The 20,417-nt window shown below is 43.7% G+C and overlaps 1 protein-coding gene across 1 annotated transcript; it reads right to left on the bottom strand.

Annotated features, from left to right (window-relative positions):
* Positions 1–290: 290 nt before the first annotated feature.
* cilp2 (cartilage intermediate layer protein 2) lies at positions 291–18,776 on the bottom strand. Its single transcript, XM_071926029.2, has 9 exons — positions 18,713–18,776; positions 10,552–10,647; positions 9,188–9,457; positions 8,430–8,612; positions 6,819–6,974; positions 6,358–6,675; positions 5,678–5,786; positions 4,805–4,962; positions 291–2,710 (listed from the first exon to the last, which is right to left on the bottom strand). Exons 1-9 carry the CDS (start codon positions 18,774–18,776, stop codon positions 291–293), a joined length of 3,774 nt encoding a protein of 1,257 aa, XP_071782130.2.
* Between the last annotated feature and the right edge of the window lie 1,641 nt (positions 18,777–20,417).

The raw sequence follows: 20,417 nt of genomic DNA, 5'->3' as shown, positions 1-20,417 counted from the left end.
GTCTTAGACTAATGAATATCTTCAATTCAATCACGCTTGGTGGTTTTGCTGAATTGCTGTCTGCCTCAGTTTTGTGATTTTCATAGTCAGGAGGGAGTCCACACTCATCATCAACAGACTGACCAAGAATGACTTTTACTTCCTTGACTTGATGTCATCTTATCAATGTCAACCCAAGACCTAGAAATGAAAAGAAAAGATTATTTGTATTGTTAATAATTTTACACACATGCACACAAAAACACACATACACCACACCTTCTCTTATCTCAGCCTACCTCTCAGCACGTCTATTGACGTTGTTGTGTGCGCATGGATACTCTCCTCCTGGTTGTGCTGGAGCTGACTCTGCGGCTCTGGGTCCTGCCCCGCTGCTCTGAAGGATAGGCCACCACCTGGGTAGATGATCTCTGCACCTGCAGACCCTCCGACTCCCTCATGTCCCTGGCCATTTGAGACAGCGTCTGGCCCGGGTTAGTCTGCAGACGCTGGAAGAGGCTTTCCCTGCTAATTTTCCTCTCTGGGCAGCTGAAGGTCAGCGCCACTCCAGACTCCGTCTTCATCTCCCTGGAGAAACCATCTGAGGTGCCGTCAAAGCAGCGCCCAATTGCGATCTCCTTGGCGACCCTGGGATTCTGGTCTGTGACTGTGTAGATGCCGTAGTTGTGTCCCAGAGGATCAACGGGGGCTAACATGGTGAATGCGTGGGACTCGTTGTTTTGAGCGACTGGAGGATGTTTAATGAGATATTCTTGTAGGAGGCTGTTGGTGCCGACCCTGCGGCAGTTCCCCTGTGGAAGCACTGATATGAGGGATCTGTCCACCGCAGCTTGATCGAACAACATCCCGCTGCATTTGAACTCTACGCAGGCCGCTGAGGTGTTGGCCTCTCTCATGTCGCGGGTGCTGCGTATATCTCTAATGCCATAAAGTTTGCCTTTTGTCTCACGGTGCGTTCCTCCCATGTTCTTTGACCTGACCATCACTTCCTTCTGCCCGTGGATCTTCACCTTGATGAAGCATGCCCTGAACTCCTGGGGATTAGGCCACCAGGAGAGGTAGTCTCCTGTCCAGGTCGTCAAATCATTCTCCTGGAATGGAACAACATTGTATTCGTACTTGTCCTTTTCAACTCTGAAGAATCTGAAATGATTAGCATCAACAGGGGCATTTTCACAGGCTATTAAACTCTGATACGGATATATTGGCCCATTGGTCTCATCCAGATTATTAGAGTTAGGCTTTGCCAAGTTGATTTTAAAGGCTGTTTTCTTCAGGGCTGGATCCTCATGGTCGGAGCGCTGGTAGTCTATTTTATCCAGATATGGTTGAGACACTCCAATGATGTTTGGATTCATCTTGGGAGAGGAAGGAGCAGCCTCCAATTCTTCTCCACCCATGATTGCTGTGACATAGGCTGTGTAAGCATCAGGCCTCTGGGCGTCACAGAAAGCTGGTAAACAGGCCCCGTTATGTCCAGTTATGACACTGTCAAAGCGGCCCCATGCCCTGGGATTAGAGGAGTAGCCAGGCTTGGGTTCCAGGTTTATCAAGCTGATCACAACACCTTCCAGCTGCTCAGTAGGAAGGAACTTGTCACTCATGTAGGCCCGGACTTTGACATAGCAGCGTCGGTTTTCAGGCACATCCAGATTGAAGAGCCTGCGTTCTCTGATCTCCATGTTGCCTATGAGGAATGTGCGCTCCTCTCGTTTGCTCCTCCCATGGCCACCAGAAGTTGTCTGGCTGTAGGTAAAGTCACTCTCCTCCTCCCAGACTCCTGTGTCTGTGTTTAACGACCACAGCTTCATTTTGGGGATGTGCTCCTGCATTTTGACATGCTGTGTGTCAAGAAGGACCTGGACTGCTCCAGCTCCAAGGACATCGTTGTTGGTCTCATCCCTGAAGTCAACAGAGAACATGCCATAGGTCCTCAAAGGGAGCATATCACCCTCATCATCCACAAAGTTTAGGTCGCCAGGAGCTGCAGCAGCTGTGGTGATATTTCTAGGGTCAATGAATGTGACGCTGGCTTTCACAGTTCCTTCATAGATCTCTCCATTTTCCTTATGGAAGGAATTGGGAGGAATAACTAACTGACCTATGGGGTCCTCTCCTTTAATTTCCCCTAACTCAATAGTGTTGGTCTCCGCTGCGTTGATATCAATTGGCGTCTGCTTTCTCATCACTTTCACATCATGGTAGATGGATCCCCCCCTCTTGTCAAAGATGAACACTTTAGGAGTGTCAATAAACTTCTGCGTGGGGTCGACAAAATTCACCACTAATCTCTGCGTGTCCGGTGTAATTTGTAACGTGAAACCTCCTTGGTATCCGGTGGTGCCCACTCTCTCTTTACCAATGTAGATGTGCCCAAAACGCAGAGGCTCATTATTGTCAGCTGTGACCACTCTGCCGCGAACCTGCACAGTAGGCTCCATACACTTCTGACAGCTGCACTCTGTCACGGCCCGGACAGGAAGGCTGTAGCTCCCACAGTCAATTGTTCGACTTTCCATGCTTTGGACGCCACAGCAGAACCCAACTCCATCCCTGCAGCGCATATCGAAGTCCAGGGAGCCAGCGCATTTGTTGTGGAGGCAACGGCCAGCATTGTAGTACTTGGAATCAGTCCCAGGTTGAACGCAGTCCATCGGCAGTCTGATGAGGTGGGTCTCAGGGGTGGAATTACATGCTGGTGTTCCTTTTGCTGTGGATTACACAATACATTACAAGTTAGTGTTGATGTTGACACACAGAACATAAGTTTACAATGTGTTTTATGATTTGATATGTGCACAATATAGTATGTTGCTTTATGCCTGTATAAAAATTTCCCAAACTCCCATCTTGACAATTTTTGCTTTGATTGTGTACAAAGGAATGCAGATATGCCGTTTTGTACACACGCTGATTGGAAAAGTCCTATTCCAGATACCCTAACTGAATGAAAAGCTCTCAAGCCTATAGGATTTTAATCATAAAATCAATCACAGGCTGCTATGTAATCACATATTGCACCATGAGCTTAGAATAAGACAAGCACCCAGAATAAACAGCGACTTGTAAACTGTATTACTGTAAACCTGAGTATTTTCTCTTTTCTCTTCCCTTCTCTTCTCTTTCTCTCTCTGTCACTCTCTCTTTCTCCCCGTCTCTCTCACGCACACAATGTCTGCATGGCCTGAGAATACCTGTGACCAGCCAAGTTGGACTGTGAAATGTCCATGATGGGGTAATTAGACATGAAGTTGAAGAGAACATTTATTTACCGATCATCCAGATGGGAACTGGAAAGAAAGGATTATTGTTCACCCAGGCATTGGCAAAATAATTAATGTGCATGATATCATGGTCGAGTTTACAGTCCAGTATTCTTGTTAAACTCCCCATCTCCCAAATAAATCGATAATTGCAGACAGATGGATCCGTCTGATTTGCATGAAATGTCATTGCTGTACGGCTGATGGCTTTACCAACAACAGTTTGAATTTCCTTTGAAAGTAAAATATTTAGCTTTAAGTCACCTGAATGAACAGAAGTTAACAAGCTTTCACAGGAAGTCAAATTAAACTGAATACTTGAGTACAATGTAAAAAATGTGAAAAGAAACTACGCTCTGCCCTAGGAGTGAGGCAGGTTTGTCATTCTGCTCTCAGGTGTTGTCGTCCTTTTCACAGGGGGAGATATCTCATGCTATAATGACTTCAAGGGGTGCAGGGATTCTTCTGAAGAAGCCTGGGACAGATTACTTTAGCACACTCCCATTCAGACCTTTTCTGTTGATCTGTATCTTGGCTAACAAGCACCTGGGGAATATGAGCAATCTCCCACACGGATGTGGAAATGCATAGCTGTCTGACTCGACCAGCAGAGAGAGAGAAAAAAAGGAAACAGAATTTATTGACAATCTTGGATTTCACTTCAATACTGGGTGTTCTGGAGAGATTGGGCTTGAGGTTTTACAGTGTCTGGGGCCATCTCTCACAGTAAAGAATCTGTGTTTAGAAAGGAGCACTTTCAACCAATGTAAACATAATAAAAACTTGCTCCTCCAAGTGCAGCCAGATTCTGTGAGCCCTGCTATTTTATTTTCCCGTTTTCCTTATGTATAGTGTTGTTTTTTCTCTCAATGAAACAGATAGCCCATTAACCGACTTTTTTCTCACTCACTCAGTTGTAGGACACTGTGGTTTTGTTTCAGTCCTGTCAATGCATAGACTTGGTTCATGGATCACTTAGTTGGAGCTTAGTGTTGGCATTACTAGAAAGAGTATATTTAATCTCCATGGCAGCTGCACTTTATATTAGGAAATGCATTGCGCCTGTTAGCTTTTTTGTGAGTGGTTTTACTTTAACGTTAACCTGTGTAGGATTTTCACTAAATATATCACTGTCAAATGCACTGGGCTGACAACCATGTAGACCCTGTGAGCTATAGCCATAACATAGTGAGCTATCATAATTAATTATTTATCCCTCATGGCTGATTATGATACATTACAATTTACATTACATTACAACTTACATGTGTGCCATCTACTGGAAGTGAGATTTTTGTGTCTTACTGATCTTGAGAACTCCCAACTTCAACAAAATCAGATCACTGGGTCTCCTGTTTTTAACCTTAATATTCACATTGTTTTCTAGGACCGATATGTGTCATCAATATATGAATGAGGCAATTCCTACACATAGCATCTTCAACTACATAACTTGGTTAACTTGATGGTGGAAACGTCACTAAATAACTACACTGGTATAAAGATGAAATAGCTTTCTCAGTATGAGATCCAATACATACCAATTACAGTAAGGAAGGCTGGAGTGGACTTGATGCTGCCTGCATGGCTGCTGGCTTTGCAGTGGTACTGTCCTGACTGCTCAGACTTCAGGTCTCTCAGTACAAGGTCCTCTTCATACTTATACACCTTCCTGTCCAGCAGAGTCCCATTGTGATACCTGGAGGGTTGGAGATGAAGACAAATAGAGACAAAGAGAGAGAAAGTCAATTTAAATGTTAGCAGAGATAGACACAAATAAAATGTAAATAAAATGTATCTTGGTACAAATTGCAATATGCTCATCCAGTGTATCAAAATAAATGACAAAGTACCTGGTGTAAAGAATTGTATTCAATTAACTATCTGTAATTTGTATTTTCAAAATACAAATGTTAAGGCAAAGAAAAAGTGCAGCTTTTGTTTGGGCGCATAAAAATCTCTTTCACTGGGTTTTCATTAAAATTGCCGTTTCAGCCACATGGCCTTCATCGAAATTAAAACCAGAACAAAGACACAAGGGCACATACATAGTTTCTATCCTAATTATGTGTGATGTGGTGCAGCTGGCAAAATAGAAATGACCATTAGCCATAACAGAAAACAAAAAGTGGATGAATATGAATTTGATACTGCCTATTTTATTTTTAGAAAACATCTGGTCTATTCTAGAAATTACTGTAGTTTGAGTATTTTATAATAAAAACACAGCTCACAAAAGTATCTTGATATAAATGAAATCTTTTAACTACAGCCAAATGCAAATTGAACAATATTCAAAAGTAATCAAATACCTATTTCAGATACATTTATTAAAAAAAAATACTGCAGATTTCTGGAAGGTAGAACGTCTGGGATTTTCTGTGCTCCACAAATCTAAAAAACAGTCATCTTACCAGTAATATTTGTCGGGTGTGGGTGATCCTGTTGCCTTGCAGCACAGCAGCACCCGGCCTCCCTCGTAACGCACTTTGTCCTCAGGGTGCTTCACAATGTATGGCTTTTCTGTAGAAAACAGATGGAAGCAAATCCTCAATACTTCACTCTCATTGTTATGAATGGCACCGCAGAGTCTTCACACCCCATAAAACTCAATCAAGCCTTACACTTTAATCTCACATTGGTCTCCGTGCTTATGAAAAACTGTTGGTGTGGGAATTACAGTTTCAAATGCTGCACAGGTGGAAACCCCTTTGTTCAGTTGCTTTCCATATAACCAAGTGCGTGTAACTGCTCTTCCAATATCTTTCTATATTGTTGTTGTGACAATTTGTCATTTTGTTTCCTACAGTCTGGGAATATAGATGATTGGATGATATGATTGGATGCCTTCCTGGCTCTGTTAATGAGCGTCAGGATACTCATTCTCATGGGAATCGCTGACATTATAGCTAACCTGTACATTAAATAAATCACCTGTACACTTAACTATAATAGACCTTGAAACTGTATATTTTTATGGTCACTTGGGTTCGACAAGATCAGCTCAAGGGAAAACAACTTACAAGTGAACCTTCTATCTCTTAGCTTTTAATATAGTTCATGCCCACGCTCCTTTGTCCTCACTGAGACTCACCAGCTGACTTGAGGACAGCCCGTACCCAGGATAACCCTGTGGTGTTACTGGATGTGGAGGCGGCGGCCGGGGCAAACCTCTCCTTCCTGATGGAGAGCAAGGTGGAGCTGGAGGAGCAGACTCCTGGGAGCCTGAACTGGCCGTTGGCATCCGTACGGGCGCGGATGATCTTGGGCCGGTTGGCCAGCGCCACCCTGGCCCCCGCCACAGGAACGCCCGTCATACTGTACACTTCTCCTTGCAGCACGTGGCCGTCACACACACAGCGGCTGCAGTCCTCGCTGGGACGGCCCTCAGTGCACACATGCTGACATTTGGCTGTTTGGGAGAGAGAGACATGAACACAGGCAGATAGAGAAAAAGACGTTACTATGTATCATTTACAATGTCCACGATATATTATTTTCAACATCAGTTTGAATTCATATCTCTTCATATCATCTGTGTGCCTTCTACAGTACCTGGGCATGGGCTTTTCCCACACTTCTGTATTTCCACAGGTCGTCCAACACACTGCACTGTCTCCGAAGTCCTCATACAGGTCCTCCTCCTAATCCTACGACCTCCACCACAGGTCACTGAGCAGGTCCCCCACCGACCCCATGGTCTCCATTTGGCTAATCACACAGGGAGACAGGAGAGGACAATATGAGTTTGAAATTTAATCCCAAAATGAGATACACCCCATTAGACAAAAATGGCACTTACTTACCATGGCAAAATAATTGCTAGCATAAAAGTACAGCACATTATGGGTTACTGTTAAATGTATAACCCATCTGAAGACCTTTGCTTACAAAAACAGTTTTAGAGGGTGTTTTGAAATATTGAATAATGACTTTTATATACCAAATGTTTTTCCCAAGGGAAGCCAAGAGGAAGAGGAAAGTATAGCTAATGTTTTCAATGCCAGAATCATCACCAAATATTAGCGTTTATTCCCTCTTGGTAAAACACTATTACGTTTGTTTCTGTAATTCTAATTAATGAAGAAAAGAATCGGAAAGAACAAGAGAGCAGCTAGACGTGTGGACCTGTCATGCCTAGTGGGGACTTGACAGTGAAGCTCAGTGTGAAGAGTGTGACCTGGCTTGTCATGTATTTGCTGTTCTCCCCCAGTGGGACAGGCAGAGAGACATTAGGTGACAGCCCTCCGCTGATCAAAGGCCCTAGAGCTCTATTCACATCAAATGTGCAGTTAATGAGAATGACAGATATTATTAATGGGGGTCCTGGTATTTCATGACAGACCTTTTTGGCAGTGGATAAATTACTCTGATTGTCCCAATATGATGATGACCTTGAAAGACTGGCTTTGATGTCGTGACGAAGGGGCTGTCATTGCCGAGAGAAGTTGAAATACCAGTCTAGTCTCAGCGGTTAACAGTGTTTTATGGCAAAATTTCATTCAAGTTTGAATTTGGTCTTCAACAAAACTGTTTATTTGACTATAAATTGATACAAATAAGGATATTCAATTCTATAGACGAACAAAAGTGCTATACCAGCTGTGATACTTTATTGATCCCCATGGGGAAATTATTTTTTCACTTGAACCCTCCACAGGCAGGTTAAGAGAGTGCAGGGTCAGCTACAAAACAGCTGGAGCTGGTAGGGATTCAGTGACTTGCTCAAGGACACCTCAGCAGGGAGGATGCCTGTCCACATAAGGGCTTGAACCTTGGTCCTCTAGTTCAAGTTCAAGTTTGTTTATTTATATATAGCTCTTTATCACATGCATGTCTCAAAGGACTTTACAAACTAGATCTAACTGATCAACAACAGAACAGAGTAATAGACAAACACCAGGAAATCCACAAGACATGAAAACCTTGTTAGGAAAAAAAATGGAAGAAACCTTAGGCGGGAGTCAAAGAGGGATCACCCACCGGGACGGCTGAGCATGCAATAGTGAACAAGAAAACAGTGACAAGAACATGGACAATGACAATGACATGGGGAAAACAGAAAAACAGATGGGGCAGAGAGATGGAAGGTTGCTCATTATATACATGTGTGATGTTATCACAGTGCATAACGTACAGTAGTTTTCTGGCACGTTGGATCCTCACCTGTGCATGGAGCGGTGGCACACTCCCTCCTCTCTGAATGATGCCCCTGGCAGGCCGGTACCAACAGCAGAGGGAGGGGCTGGGTGCTCACACACGTCCTCTGGCGGACTTGGATGCCGACGTCGTTACAAAGCGTGGTGGAACAGGGACCCCACTCATTCCAGTCAGTCCAATAAGCCTGGACTGAACACACACAATGAACAGCAGAGCATGACATCCTGAGCACAAGTGAAGGAGTCTTAAAGTCACACTGAAATGCAAAATGATTTCTTACCTTTTTAGCTCATTCAAACCATCATACCATACACCTATTTGACAATTTATGCAAAAAAAAAAAAAAAAAAAAAAGACAAAAAATGTATTTTTCTATGAAAATCTCATTACTTTTACTTCCTGGAAAACCAAAAAATCTTCAGTGGGGACTTTCAAAAATACATCAAATGAAATTGCCTTTCTCTCCCTAACTGATATCTCACTGGTTTACACTTTTGAATGATCCCATCCTGCATTATGTCCCGCATTATCACATTAAGGAAGCAGGATGCTTTCAAAATGAGGTTTCATTGTCACTTTGATGAGCAAACTCATTTCACGGCAGGAAGCTTTAGAGGGTTTATCACTGTTGACTCTTCACTGTGCCCAGTGCACATAAGCCTGCATGTGAAAATCCTGTGTGTGTTTGTCTGAATTTCTATATGAATATTCACATCTGTAAAGTAACAATGTGTGCCGCCCTGAGCTGCTGTGGTCAGCGCTACCTGGGGGACACTGGAAGCGGACATGGTAGTTGGAGCAGATGCGTCCGTAGGGCTGCTCCTTGTTAATGCACCAGAAGCCCTTCTCCAGGCTGGAGTGGACCACTTCCCCGGTGTCCGCTGCTGCCACCCAGTCGGTAGTGCGGGCCTCCATGGCCGTGGGCCGGGCACAGACTCTCTCTCTGTAGTAGAAACGGATGGCCTCCAGGCGCTCGTAGTCTCCATTCCCCCCAGGATGGTCGATGTTGAACCATGATGTCCATTCTGTCACGCCTGGAGGTGCATGGAGGGGAGACATGTGTGAAAACCACAGGAGTAGGGGGATTATTCATCAGGGGCGAGAGACAGAATGGAGAAGAAAGAAAAAGAGAGAAGAAAAGAAACATGGAGGGGAGGCATCGGTCAGGACCAAGAGGGAGAAAGAAGGAAGAAAACGGTGAAAGAGCGGGGAAGGGTTACAAAGTTTAAGAGGAGGTCTGCTACTGCCATTTGAGACTGAGTTCATGCACCCCAGGGAGGTCTGCATTATCCAGGTTCTTTCCAAGCCCCCTGACTTGACAGATGAGGCACATTGTCTAGCTTTTCGTCTGCCACATGTTCTCAACTCAAGGGATGTGAGGAAATAACTGTGTAGCAATGCATTAGCACCATACTGACAGAGTATCTTTCTTTCACTGAGCAAATACATTGCCACTCTAATAAATGATGCCCTTGGGGGAATATAGGGTGACGTGGTGTGTACAGATGGAGGGTTTGCTTTCAGAGATATGTGCTGTAGCCGGCAATCTGGATACTGGCGCTGCTTGTTCAATTAAAAACAGTTGTTAAATCATCAAAAGCCCATGCTTTTCAACTCCAAGACGACAGAGACATTTAATTCTAATTTCCTTTGCCTGTGGCTACAACACAGTGTGTGTTGGCTCAGATATTAACTGTGACAGAATGCAATGAATAGTCAATCAGTGTGAACTGCTCTCAACTACATTTAATGTTCCAACATTTCTGTGTCACTGGGTTCCCTAATTTAATACACATTATGTTTTTTGAAAGGATGTGGGCCAAAATTATCCCTATGGAAAGTCAGTTATAATAAAACACTTTGGCCTTGTGATATAGTCAACTTGAAGTTAATTAAAATATAATTGCGTTGTCTTACAGCCGTCAGGCTCTGGTTCATACTGTTGTGGATTTGCACCTTGCGCTGAAGCATTTCATAAATCTGAAACTGTTTGAATAATGCTGGTTTATCTCTGAGTGATACAGCATGATCATATTAATGTTATAGACTACATAACTAAACTACAGTTTATCAGAGTGTGGCGTAATCCACAGATAAATCAGACATGAATGACTGATGGATACGGTACCTGTAGTCTGTGTGTCAGTTAACCTGTTGTGGGCCACCTTCCTGTTCCTGTCTGTCTGGCTCCAGGTCCTGAGCAGAGTGCTGTTCCAGACTGGACCTGCACACAGTGAGGAAAACAACAGGAGGTAAAACACAGAGATGAGCACACAGATGACACCAGCACACTCAATCTCCGGTCCAAATCCCTGAATCTATTTATCCCCCTTCTCTCTGAGAAGCTTGTTTTTAAGAGTTTCAGTTCAATGATAGTACAGGGAACGCCTGGGTTTGGAACGGAGAATGAATGATGGTTCATTCCCAAATGTTTTATAGTTTGTTTCTGAGTCCATCTACAGCACATTCCACTGTTTTGCCTCAGTGTCTGTTTACTTTATGTAACTCTAGGACGTGGGTGCACAGGGAAAGCCCTTGTTATCCTGTGTGTGTGTGTGTGTGTGTGTGTGTGTGATGGATCCATGAATATGAGTGCAGTTGAGTCTGATGCGAACAGTTGTTGACACTTGATCCCAAGTTATAATACATTCCACATACAAAACCACATACACACACACACACACACACAATGACAATGCACACACATTACATTGTGCAGCAGTCTGAGCACGTTCTGCTCTTTGATCAAGGCACAGGGGCTTTCAGCTTGAAGTGAGACACTCTCATTACAAAGCCTCGGTCCGCATGGAAAAGTACTGCTGACACTTTTTCTCCATTCTTTACTCTTTATTCTCTCCATCCCTTTCATTCTCTTATTCATTTTTTTTTCCTTAGGCCTTCTATCCTTTTTTATGCACCGTTCATCTGTGCTGAAACAATCACTGGGCCAAGGTCTTCTATTAACAGAGTGGATAAAGAAATGGAGAGGCAGGGAGAGCCAGGCAGTTAGACACACAGGCAAACAGACAGACAGACAAATGGGACAGACAAATAGAAGCAGTATAGGTTTTTACTTTTAGTTTCTTTGAGCCATGTCAAAGAAGTCACATCCTGTGCGAGTTAGCATGCCGACGTCTCAATATACTGTCTGCAACTTTTATATGATCAGAATACTCTCCTTCATCCTTTCCTTTCGCACGGCACCCTCCTCCTCTTAGATCCTTTCATCCACCTCACTCCTCTACTTCCATCTCCTCTTCCTTCCCCCTCTGCTCGCCCTCTTGCTCCTTCTCCTCCTCCTCTGCCTGCTTTTCCTCCTCCCTCTTCTCGCTCCTTCGCTATCTCTTCCCCTCCTCTTGCTCCCGCTGTCTGCTACTCCTCTTGCCTCTTCACCTCCCTCCTCTGGGTCATCCTGTCCCTCTTCCCCCACCTCCTCCTCCTCCTCTCCTCCCTCCTTGCTAATTGCCGTACTTCTTTTCATCCTTCACCTCGCCGTCCTCTCCCCTGCTTCTCCTCCTCCCGTCCTTCCTCCTCCTCTTGGATCCGTCAGCAAGCGGCCGCTGTTGAGGACGCTAATCAAGCCCCAGCTGAGACAAATCAGTGCATGCGGAGTCATCTGTTAAGCTGCGGCTGAGCCAGCAAACACAGCCAAGCCTTCACTTTAGCCTGCTCCGTCTCCTGTCACAGAGCACGCACACACACACACACACACATACCTGCACGCAACTTACACACCCATTTCTTACGCATTTCATTTTTATGATCCTTTTGACACATGCATCTGCACACAAACACACGTATGCATGCACACACGCACACACACAGCATGTCGCTCTTATATCTTCTTCCCACGGGTCAATGCTGTCTGGCGCAACATGTTGACAACAGCAGATCCTCATTCCTACTGTCTGCCTCCCATCCAGCTTTCATCTCCTCCTCCTCCGTCTTTCTCCATCTGTCTCTCTCTCTCTCTCTCTCTCTCTCTCCCTCTCTCTCTCTCTGTCCTTTACACTCTCTGTGTATCTGATTCTGTCATTAGACGCACTGCATGGCATCCCTCCTCTGTGATTACATACTCTCCCCATTTGAGGCTGTGCCAGGCGTCATAGGGGCCACCATTTCTCAACAGTATCAGCACACACACACACACACAAATACACACTTACACACACACACACTCTCCCTTTTCTCACACATCCACTTTAAAAAGCATCAGCACAACAGCAAATATAAGATGGAAGCAACCATGACCTTTCTTGGACTGAGAAAGACATTCACACTGACACTCATTGTTAACTTTTCGATTTATTAGGCATGTGCTATGTTTTCTCCCATGCTTTGAAGTATAATGAATCATTTTCCTACAGTACCAGCTTTTAATGTTTTCAAAACCGTCAGCTGTTTGCTTGACATTTCATCCCGGAGTTTAACTCGGGCTGTGCGGAAAAAATAAACGTCATGGCCCATGACAGAAATATTTTGAGGAAAAAGTAGCTTCAACAGCCTCTCTATATGTGCGTGTGTCTGTGCGAGCACTTAGTACTTTAGTAGGGACACCGCTGAGTTTACGATCAGAGACACCCAGCACCGAGGCGAGCATCGATCCCAGTCCCCGCTGGTTTTACGGCTCACTGCGCCTCTTTATTGTTATGCCAAACCCATTTATTTTCAATCCTTAACCTCTATGATAGATTTTGCAAAGCGGGACGGCTGCTCAACAAAACAAAGATAGACTGAAATGCATTACATAAGTTTCAGTTAAACGTTGATCCAACAGGTGTTTGTTTAAAGGACAATCAGCAGACCTTCATGGTGGATTTTTATGCCCCTGGCTTGAAAAACCATTGATAGCTTTTCATATCAGCTATGATACATTGGAATGGCTGGATAAACAGAAACAAATGTTTCCACACTGTTTCTGCTGGACAGATGTGGCTCATGCAGGTTCTGTAACGGTACAAATCCAACCAAATAGTTTTTGCCCGTTTCTCCTTTTGTCTCCTTGGTATTGTTTCCCTGCTGATTATGATTTACAGTTAAACGAAAGCTTTTTTCTACCACATTATTGCACAACAGAATATTTCTGTTGATAACACACTAAATCGTTGAAGTACAACAGTTTACAGTGTGGATTTTTCAGTGCGATAGCGTGCTCTCATGAATTCTATGAGGAGAAACTTTAACAAACTTTGTTAAGAGAAAGCATATGGAGTTGGGACACAAACAACCCGGCTGTGCCACTTAATTAACATTGATTTAAATAGCACCCAATGCCAAGAGGCTCCCAATCACTTCAGAGCCTCCGGAGCTACTGTTGCATGGAGTCCCAGACGTCTTGTGAATAATTACATTCCAGCACCTACTCTGAAGTGCATCCAACTTTTTTTTTTTTTTTTAGGAAATCAAAAAGCAGTTTTTAGTTTTCTCCTCTTGTTACATAACAAGTCTTCTGCCCTCACACCAAGACAAAGGACTGGGGATTTCACGGCCAAACCATTTGGCTTGTGATTATCACTTCAAGATGTTTGATAATGAAAACGAAACAGTAAAACATTATTAGGGTCATTTACGAGGTGACTAATGGTATTAGAAGGTTAATAAAGGAACACAAATCAGCTACAGTAGACTGCAAATGTTTGGGTGGTGACTTCAGTTATGGGCCTGGTTCCCACTGCAGACTCACAGACCTTATAGTTCTTTTGAATGGCATGTTAACACTTTATGAATTTTAAAAGCCAGAGATTTTATTGTGCACTACTTCATGCAGCTGGTACGTGACTGAATTTACCTCATCAAGTAGCAAGTTCAAACACTGTTTTTCAAACCAGAGGGAACAAAGTTAGAACTTTTGATTTCTTCTTTCTTGTTTAGACAAATCCATCCTCAGGTGTCCTGCTGGTTGAATAGATTGGTGTGCTTGTGTGGGAAACCCATTAAAATTGGTTTGGTTTAAATTGGCCCTGCCACACATCTCTCTCCTTTCTTTCCTTCACTACATTGTCTGGAAATCTAGTGCAATTCTGTGGGGATAGTGGAATGCACATTGTCTTTAAAAAGACATATCAATTTTCTAGTACAGTTTCACCTTTGACATGAACTCCCACACACAAGGGCTACAATAAATCCTTAGTCAGCCTCACCATGACCCTCATAAACCAAGGGCAGGGTAACAAGATACAGTAAAGTGGCAAAATATAGCAGAGGTGATGGAAACAATACATTAGCAATAAGAACTAACTGCGTCTCTGGGCTTGTTAACAGCTAGGTTCTACATATAGACATATGGCATGAGTCTGGGCCTCTTAATAAACCTGAATACCAAGCTATGTCATTGTCATCGTTTGAAATCTCAGCTTTGGATTAGCATTTATCCCACACTGCAGGGATTGTCTGTCTTTACCCACCCTGAGTTTGCACCTGATAGTGTTGTGACAACTGCAATCCCTATTTTAGACACAGTGCTATTCAAGGTGTAGGCTTGGATTTAACATGATTTACGTCACAGTGCTTCATTCTGAAATACAACTTGTGTGCTTCAGTTACAGCCAGGCTACACAAAGGCAAATCATCTATTAATAATCACCAGTGCCCTTTGCAAAGGGCAGTCTTTCTCTCTCCATCACTTTCTAAGCGAAGCGGGAGTTTTCCAAGAGTATGCACATGCTGCCTTTGCCAGAGGCTAATAAAAAGCTGCAGAAGAGAGGGAGGGGGAAACGCAGGACTTTATGAAGTTGCACCCAGAATGGTTTCAGACAGATTAGAGAGGTATCGTTGTGCCAGATGTATGTTGGCAGAAAGACAGGCATAAACCAGCAGGTCTGGACCTTGTTTACGATATTCCACATCCTTACAAGAAGGAGAAAACACCCCCTCTCCCTATATTATGTAACATATTGGACAGTGAGGCTCGCTATAAGAGCAAAGTTGTATTTGTTGATGCAGCTTGTCTTGCCATGCCCCGGCCCTGTACTTAAGTGCAATAGCAGGAGTGTGCTGTGAAGTGTTAATGCAACTGGAAACATCTGTCACAGAAGTCTAGCCCTTTTGAAATTTAGGTAATAAGGAGGTATTTGTTCTAAATCAGAGGCATTTTATTTCTACAAGGATTAGTAGCGCGAACCAGTGGGATGAAAATTCAAGTCTGCTCCTCTCATATGAATTAAGGGATGTGATGTGTGTGTGTGTGTGTGTGTGTGTGTGTGTGTGTGTGTGTGTGAGTAGAGAGTAAGACAGAGAGTGAGTTGTGCGTGTGTACGTGATCATTTGATTGCCATGTAGTCATGTGGAAGTTGTTTATGTGTTTGGCTAGCTTCTTAGTTGAGGTGTGCTCTCTCTCTCTCTCTTCTCTCTCTGTCTTTCTCTCTCTCGCTCTCTCTCTCTCTCTCTCTCTCTCTCTTTTCATCTCTCACATCTACAAAAAAAGACTCCTAGAGCATGTGTACCCCATTAAAATCTGCAATTTTGCTCCTGACATTAACTAATGATGAAAATCAACCATGAGGATTAAAAAAATAAAGGTATAACACTGGCTTTGTGTTCTCACCAGAAGGTCTTCACACCACTCTGTATTTCCTCATGCTATTAAGGATACAACTGGGCGGCATTGAATTTCCCCATTAAAAAAACGTCTGGAAGTCCTTGCTTGAACTTCTGCACCTCTGCAAAGGTACAGCGCCAGGAGCTGGAAATAGCTCAAAGCAGCTGATATAGCATTACACTAAATAATTGTACTCCACTTTTTTCCTCACACATCCACATATGTGCATCTACTCTCACACACAGGAGAGAGAGAAAGAGAGAGAGAGAGAGAGAGAGAGAGAGAGATATTTGATCTGCCTTGATGTTGTCATTTATGGGAATTTGCGCCTTTTACTTTGATCCCTTATAATCCCTGTCTCAGTCGTTAAAGTCGGCAGGATAGACAGGCAGGCCTGTGTGCAGCGACTGGACCAGACTGTGGTCAGCATCTGGAGAACTGGCCCTCCTGTCTGACTCACTAAGGCCCTCCAGCTCCTCACACACACCGTCTGCCTGTGTCTTGGCCTGGCAATCATACAACGGCTATGGGAGAATAGGATAGAATAGAAGAGAATGAACATCCGTATAAACGGTGGCAAAGTAGCAACTGCTTTTTGAGTAAGCTAGAGAAAAAGATGAATTAATTATCCCCAGTGGCACAGGTTGATAGTCCACTGGTACTCCCACAGCATTACAGCCCATTTGGGTCGAACAGCCTGGCTAAGCAGCTAAGAGCGGGACTTAGGCTGAGCAGCGGTAATGCCTCACTGTTCCCCTTCTGAGTTACACAGGGCATTCAGCAACAGCTGCCGCCTTCAAATAGGAAAACAGCTCATAAATCTGTAAACTCTGAGGGGGATGGAGAGAGTGACGGAGAACAAGGCGAAGAGAGAATTTGATGGAGTGGGGGAGAGAGAAATAGGTGGAGAAAGGGGGAAGAAGGAGTTTGATGGAGTGAGGCAGCAGCAAAGAGGTGGAGAAAGCGGAAAGAGGGAGTTTGATGGAGTGAGGGAGAGACAGAATGGAGAAAAGTGGGGAAAAGGAGAAAACACTTGTGAGGAGAGGGGAAGTTACTGGAAGAGGGAGATAGAGAGGGGGAAACAAAGATAAACAGAGACAAACAGGGGCAGAAGGAGTTAATTACATAGTGATGGACAGAATGCAGCGAAGAGGGCAATCAGAAAAGGAAAGAGTGACATATTGGCTGATTGGACAGGGGAAACGAGGAAGGTAAAGTAATTTCACCTGTGCTCCCTCTCCCTCCCTTCATTCCTTTATCTCACTGAGCACAAACCCAGCAGGTGGGAAAGTGGGTCACTTGGTTTGTCGTTATTGCTATTTTCCAAGGTGACTGGGTTTTATATCTTGGGGACTGCTGCCACTGGGTTTGAGGGTGAAATAAGGACACATGCAAAACCACCTTACTGTAAGGCGTGGTCGAAGGAGTGCGTTAGAAAATATGAAATTTTACGATCCATTTTAAGGGAGTGTGTGGCTCTGCATGCACCCAAAGCAGCACATATACTCTGAGAGTCAATTTGAATTACCACTGTTACACTAACTTTCCTTACATACACCCAATGTGTATACATCTTATGATATACTTCTCACTAAATGGCATACAGCCTCAGTAAGACATCTGTTGCTCTGTCTGCAGGTCTCTGAGTCCAACAAGATTAGGGTGTATTCACACTATTCTGCTTTTTCAAACTGCCTGCTCCATTTTTACGTTCACGTTAATGGGGAACAGCCGTAGACGGACAGTGGCGGCTTTAGAAAAAGCGCTGCTACTAGCTTCTTTTTAGGCAGAGCGGAGTGCTTTCTAAGGGTGAGAGCAAGAGGAGCGCTCATGACCCAGACCGCTATTATCAGGATGAAGAAGATGCAGGGTGTCATGCAGGGTGGGTAGCTGACAGTTTACCACAATATCAACAACCAGAATGAAAATGGAGAAAATTGGGATTAGTCAGCATGAAGCGCACTGGCTGTGCTGTGGGAGCTTGTGGTGTGAGAGTTGGGACATAAGGCCTGCTGATGGCTGATAGTGGCAGCTACTGCAGCTGGTCGTTATGGAAACAAAGTGTGTGCCGCACGACCCGCTTTTCATTATCAGCTCAAAATGCAGTTGAGGCAGGGCTTTTTCTACTTTAAAAAAAGTGGAATACTACACCCTTAGGCTAAACATACAGGCAGACAGCAAGCAGTGTAATCACTGAGTTAAGAGCTTTTAACCTCCACTGCACTGTAGCCAGATGTTGTTGATTAGCCTGGAAGTGGAACGTGCTGGTGACTTAACATTAGGGATTAACAACTACTGTGGTGGTCTATAAACCAAGACACACACACACACACACACACACAAATACTACCCTTATCATATGACCTCACCACCAGACAGTTCTCCACCAGTCCGACACTGACATCCTCTGGGAAATGTCGTCAACTTCGAAAAGTCTGCAGTCATGTCACTTAATGGTGAGCATGTGTGAGTTGTCATACTATGTTTTTTGGGGTTTTTTTTTAATCATTTTTGATTATTAGAAATGACAAGGCAGATACAAATGAGTTGAAAGTTGATCACTCAGTGGAATAAAGATATTGCTTTCAGAGGCACAAAATTGATCTTAGTGATTTCTAATGTTGACTTTCTTTCAGCGATATTTTTGTTGGCAATTCTACAGATTTATATCAACTTTCTGTCAATGTGTCATCATGGCATCCGCTTTTGAAATTGAAACAGTTGAACAACAGTCAAAACTATCTTCACTTACCTTGAGCCAGAGCCACTGAAGCCAGGAAAGACAGCAGGACTGCCACCTTAGTTAAGTCCCACATGGTGCCACTCTCTCAGTTACAGATGATCTCTCTATTTCTCTGATCCTCTATGGCATAGACATAAGTTGGAAAATTGTTGAGTCTTCAAACTCGCAGGTAGCACTGAGAGTCGGCCGATGGGGTCCTCAGGTGCGAGTGATGCTGCTGGTAGAGGAGAGCCTTGTCGCTGCTCTTGCTCAGATGAGAGTTGTTGAGTTGGACAGGAGCACAGGAGTTTTAAAAGAAGGGGCATCGTGAGTGCACACCAATCCAGCCCCTCTCTGCTCGCCATTGGCCAATGCAGTGCAACATCTGGGTCCCCCATATCAGCTTCCAAAAAAAGGTAATGGTATGGAGGGGGGTAGAGAGAGAGAGAGAGAGAGAGAAGAGAGTGAAGAAAGTGTGTGTGTGAGTATGAGTAGGGGCGGGTGTTTGTGGGTGATATTACTTCAAATAAAAGGGTGTTTTCCAGTAATTCCACCAGGGAATATTTCATAAGTTCTGACTTCTTTGCAATAATATTTCCATCTTTCCATGCTTTGTAATATGTTGTTTTCTCCAAGGTAGTTAAATTTACCCTCAGAACAGGTGTGTGTTTATGTGTGTGTGTGTGTCTGTGTCTACCTGTGTTTCCATCGATAAGGCTTTATCTCTTTTTCTGTGTATGTCTGTGTGGCTGCATGATGCTTGAGGTATACATTATCAAAAGCACATGAATTGTTGCAGCTTTTCCACTCCACCTCAGAAACTTAATGTACTTTGACTGACGGCTGCTCAAACAAGACCCGAGCCCATTTACAGCAGTATTTATTTTTGATAGTTCCAAATATATGAAACTGGTTAGAGAGAAATAAATTATGTTTTTGTCATGCCATTCATCATAATAACTCAAGGCTATTCTAGCTACAGTCTTAATCATCCTCAGAGTTTCGAGCTCTCTCATATAATGTTATGTCCTTTGTTGCGTCACTTGGGCCTCCCCCCTCTCTCTCTCTCTCTGTGTGTCTCTCTCTCCGTCTCACTCTTTCTCTCTCTCTCTCTCTGTATCCGTCTTTCTCATACTCTCTCACCGGCACAAGACAGCGCCAGATGCTGCGCTCCCTCTGGTTCGACTTCTGGTTCAGTTTTGTAACTTTTTAACAGTCGCTGATTGCAGGGCGATGCGCTGCCAAAGAGTGGAAGTGGCGTCATATGGCATGCCATTCAGGAAAAACTCTTCAAAACACAGACACGAGACACGCTTATGAGGTGCAATGCACTAAGGCTCATTTGCAGCGTCTGAATCATTACAATTTAGGAACAAGGCTCGTAAAATCCTTGCAAAATTAAAGACGTTAATTGGATTTAGCGCTTTCACAAGTCCGTGGTGAAAGCACATTTAGACTCAAAATTTTAAAAAGTGATACGGCAGGGGACTATTTAAAGAATTTATTTTCAGACTGAATCCACCTCTTGAAAATGCCATCTGTTGTACTCATGCTAACTAAATGGCTGGTAAATGGTAAATTAAGTTGTTTTTGACATACACTTTTGACAAAACACTTTTTGAATAATACATATGCAATGACTTTTTTCCCCAAAATGGACATTTAACATTATGGAAAAGAACTGGAACCCTTTTGGTTCCAGTTAAGCTGTTAAACTTTAAGCTTTTAGTGTGAA

This window comes from Centroberyx gerrardi, chromosome 9 (genome assembly GCF_048128805.1).
Source record: "Centroberyx gerrardi isolate f3 chromosome 9, fCenGer3.hap1.cur.20231027, whole genome shotgun sequence".
NCBI lineage: Eukaryota > Metazoa > Chordata > Actinopteri > Beryciformes > Berycidae > Centroberyx > Centroberyx gerrardi.
Note: the sequence above shows the minus strand (reverse complement) of the source record. Positions and strands in the feature narration are given on the sequence as shown.